Source organism: Meleagris gallopavo, chromosome 1 (genome assembly GCF_000146605.3).
Source record: "Meleagris gallopavo isolate NT-WF06-2002-E0010 breed Aviagen turkey brand Nicholas breeding stock chromosome 1, Turkey_5.1, whole genome shotgun sequence".
Lineage (NCBI taxonomy): Eukaryota > Metazoa > Chordata > Aves > Galliformes > Phasianidae > Meleagris > Meleagris gallopavo.
The window spans coordinates 189,267,697-189,271,268 of NC_015011.2; the positions used below are offsets into that span (position 1 = coordinate 189,267,697).

Genomic DNA, 3,572 nt, shown 5'->3' on the forward strand with positions numbered 1-3,572 from the left:
GCGGAGGGGGCCGGGGGGGCAGCGGGGGCGGCCGGAACCCTCGTGGGAGAACAGAGCGGCACTGTGCGCGGATGGGGACACGGGGACACAGGGATGGGGACGGGAATGAGGACGGAGATGGGACGCAGATAGGACAGGGCTGGCGCTGGGTGTGCCAGGCGTGCAGCAGCGCGTGGAGCCCATGCGGTGTCCCGGCGCTGTTTGCGGGGACCGTGGCACGGTGGGCACCGATGCAGCCCCTTTGATGTGGGATCCCTCGTGGCTCCATCCCTCCCCGCTGGGACACGGAATCACAGAATCACTGAATGGTTTGGGTTGGAAGGGAGCTCAAGGATCATGAAACTCCAACCCCTCGCCACACGCAGGGCCACCAGCCTCCACATTCAGCACCAGACCAGGCTGGACACAGCAGTGCCATCGCCTCTGTCTGCACTGAGACCCCTTTGGTCAATGCCGTGTCTGCAGCCAGTGCCACCCGTGGGTGTCCCTGCACCCCTCCCTGTACCCCTCCAAGGTGCAGTCACGGGGAGGACAAACCCAACGGGCCCACGTGCTGTGCTCACTCCGTGCCCTGCGCCCACCCCGGGGGTCTCACGTGGGGATCCTCCCAGTGGGTGCTTCCTCAGTGCCACCCCTCCCTGTGGCAATGATGTGCTCATGGCCACGAGCGTTTCCACTTCACTTCCCCACAGCCCTGACTCAGCCACTGCCTTTCCTGGGATGGGGACAGAGACGGGGACGGCACATTTCCATGACGGCCACGGGACACGGCGGGGTTGTGGCAGAGCCCTGTGGTCACCCCCTGCCCTGAGCTGCCCCTCCACTCCCACACAGTGCTGCTCCCCAGCCCCACTGCTGCTCTCCGGCCCCATCCCAGCCCCGTGCTCCTCTTCCCGTGGCACTCTCAGCCCTACACAGGGCTCGGCACCGTGGGGCACAGTGGGTTGGGGCACAGCACCACCCCCAAGGGCAGGAAGCCCAGGAAGAGGAAGAGTGACTTCCCCATGTAAGAGGGCCCCACGCACCCCACGGTCCCTCTGGGGACCCCCACCCACCCCACAGCTGCACTATGCCTGGCTCAGCTGACCGCATCAGCCCCGCCAGTCCATCAGCAGAGCGGGCACAGAGCAGTGCTATGGCACAGCACAGCACAGCGTGGGGCACTGCAGCTCCGTCCTGTGGCTGCCCCAGTCCCTGTGCACGCTGCCCAGGGCCACCTGTGCTGCATAGGATCGTGGAACCATGGAGAGGAAAAGCTTCTGAGATCCAACTCTTGGAAAGGGGAGATAGCAGCAGGACGAGGGAAATGGTTGGAAGTTGAAGGAGGGCAGATTTCAGTTGGCTGTCAGGGGGAAGTTGTTTGCTGTGAGAGTGGTGAGGTGCTGAACAGCTGCCCAGAGAGGCTGTGGATCCCCGTCCATCCCTGGAGGTGTTCAAGGCCAGGTTGGATGGGGCCCTGGGCAGCCTGGGCTGCTGTGAGATGTGGAGGTTGGTGGCCCTGCCTGTGGTGGGGGGTTGGAGCTTCGTGATCCTTGAGCTCCCTCCAACCCAAACCATTCTGTGATGCTGTGATCCCCACCCCCACTACCCACGTCCCTCAGAGCCACATCCCCAAAGCTCTGAGCCCAGTGCCTCCCCAACGACCCCCAGCACAACTCCAAGCTCCCAGGTTGCCCAAGGAGGCTGTGGATGCCCCATCCCTGCAGGCATCCAAGGCCAGGCTGGATGTGGCTCTGGGCAGCCTGGGCTGCTGGTTGGTGACCTGCACACAGCAGGGGGTTGGAAGTGGCTGAGCACTGTGCTCCTTTGCGACCCAGGCCATGCTATGATTCTATGATCCTATGATCCCACACCACTCCCCACCCGATCACCGGGGCTGCAGGCGGTGGCACTTTGCCCCCCATGCCCTCCCCTGACCTCATCCCCCCCATAGGCCGCTGAAGCAGACAGCGCAGCGATGCAGAGCATCAAATGCGTGGTGGTGGGCGACGGCGCGGTGGGGAAGACGTGCCTGCTCATCTGCTACACCACCAACGCCTTCCCCAAGGAATACATCCCCACCGTCTTCGACAACTACAGCGCTCAGAACACGGTGGACGGGCGGACTATAAACCTCAACCTGTGGGACACGGCCGGGCAGGAGGAATACGACCGCCTGCGGACGCTCTCCTACCCCCAGACCAACGTCTTCATCATCTGCTTCTCCATCGCCAGCCCTCCCTCCTACGAGAACGTCAAGCACAAGTGGTACCCCGAGGTGTGCCACCACTGCCCCAGCGTGCCCGTGTTGCTGGTGGGCACCAAGAAGGACCTGCGCACAAACCCCGACACCATGCGCCGGCTCAAGGAGCAGAACCAGGCGCCCATCAGCACCCAGCAGGGTCTCAGTTTGTGCAGGCAGATCCGTGCTGTCAAATATTTGGAGTGCTCCGCGCTGCAGCAGGAGGGCATTAAGGAGGTGTTCACCGAGGCGGTGCGCGCCGTGCTCAACCCCGCGCCGGCCAAAGCCAAGCGGCCCTGCGTGCTGCTGTAGGGCGGCGTGGGGCTGCCGTGCCCATGGACCCCACCAGGTCAATGCGGGGCCGCAGCTGCACCCCGCTGCTCCGCTCCGGGATCCCCCTGCAGGCTGTGCTCAGCCCCACACCGCCCTGCCCGGCCCCACGCACCCCCAGCCCCACTCACACCTCCGGCTCCGAGCGGCCCCAGCCCCGACACACCTGGTTCTGAGAATCCCCGGCTCCGAGCACCCCCAGCTTTGAGCATCCTCTGCTGAGCACCCCCAGCTCTGAGCATCTCCGTCCAAACATCCCTGGTGCCGAGCACCCCCAGCTCTGAGCACCTCTGGCACTGAGCTCCCAACATCACCGCGCAGCAGCTCTGAGCGTCCCCGATGCTGAGCATCTCCGACTCCGCACATCCCCAGCTCTGAGCACCCCCGGCTCTGTCCATCTCCAGCTCTGAACACACCTGGCTCTGAGCACTGCTGGCACTGAGCATCTCCGGCTTTGAGCCTCCCCAGCTCTGAGCATCCCTGAGCTCTCTGCCTCCCATGGAGTGCAGCGTGGCCAAACCTGGCCAGCCCCAAGCTGTGAGCTTCAGTGCTACAGAGCCCAACTGCACTACCTGCCTGCTGGCCTGGGGCCAGCTGGGCTCCCTCTTGTTCCCTTCATCACCACCCCATTCCCATCCCCATCCCCATCCCATCCTATTCCATCCCATCCCATCCCCATCCCTATCCCTATGCCCATACCTATGCTGATCCACATCCCCATCCTCCCCCATCTCCATCCCATCCCATCCCATCCCATCCCTATCCCATCCCATCCCATCCCATCCCATCCCATCTATTTTTTTCTTTTTTTTGTCTGGCGTAAGCCTAGTCTCCCTGTGGGGTTGGTTGACTGGTGGTACTGGTCCCTGAGACTCTGACCTCATGGTTGGGTCAGGAAGACAGCTTTCCACAATTTTTCTGTGAGATTGCCTTGACTGTAATGTCACTTATTGAGACATTTAGGACCTGGTGAATCTAATCTAGAGGAACAGGTCAGCCTTATTTGTGGCTGTGGCAGATG

General features: G+C 63.0%; 1 protein-coding gene across 1 annotated transcript; it reads left to right on the forward strand.

The window, feature by feature from the left end:
- The first annotated feature begins 1,780 nt into the window (after nt 1-1,780).
- RHOG (ras homolog family member G) lies at nt 1,781-3,335 on the forward strand. Its single transcript, XM_003213865.4, has one exon. It carries the CDS (start codon nt 1,958-1,960, stop codon nt 2,531-2,533), a length of 576 nt encoding a protein of 191 aa, XP_003213913.2. The 5' UTR covers nt 1,781-1,957; the 3' UTR covers nt 2,534-3,335.
- Nucleotides 3,336-3,572: the final 237 nt, after the last annotated feature.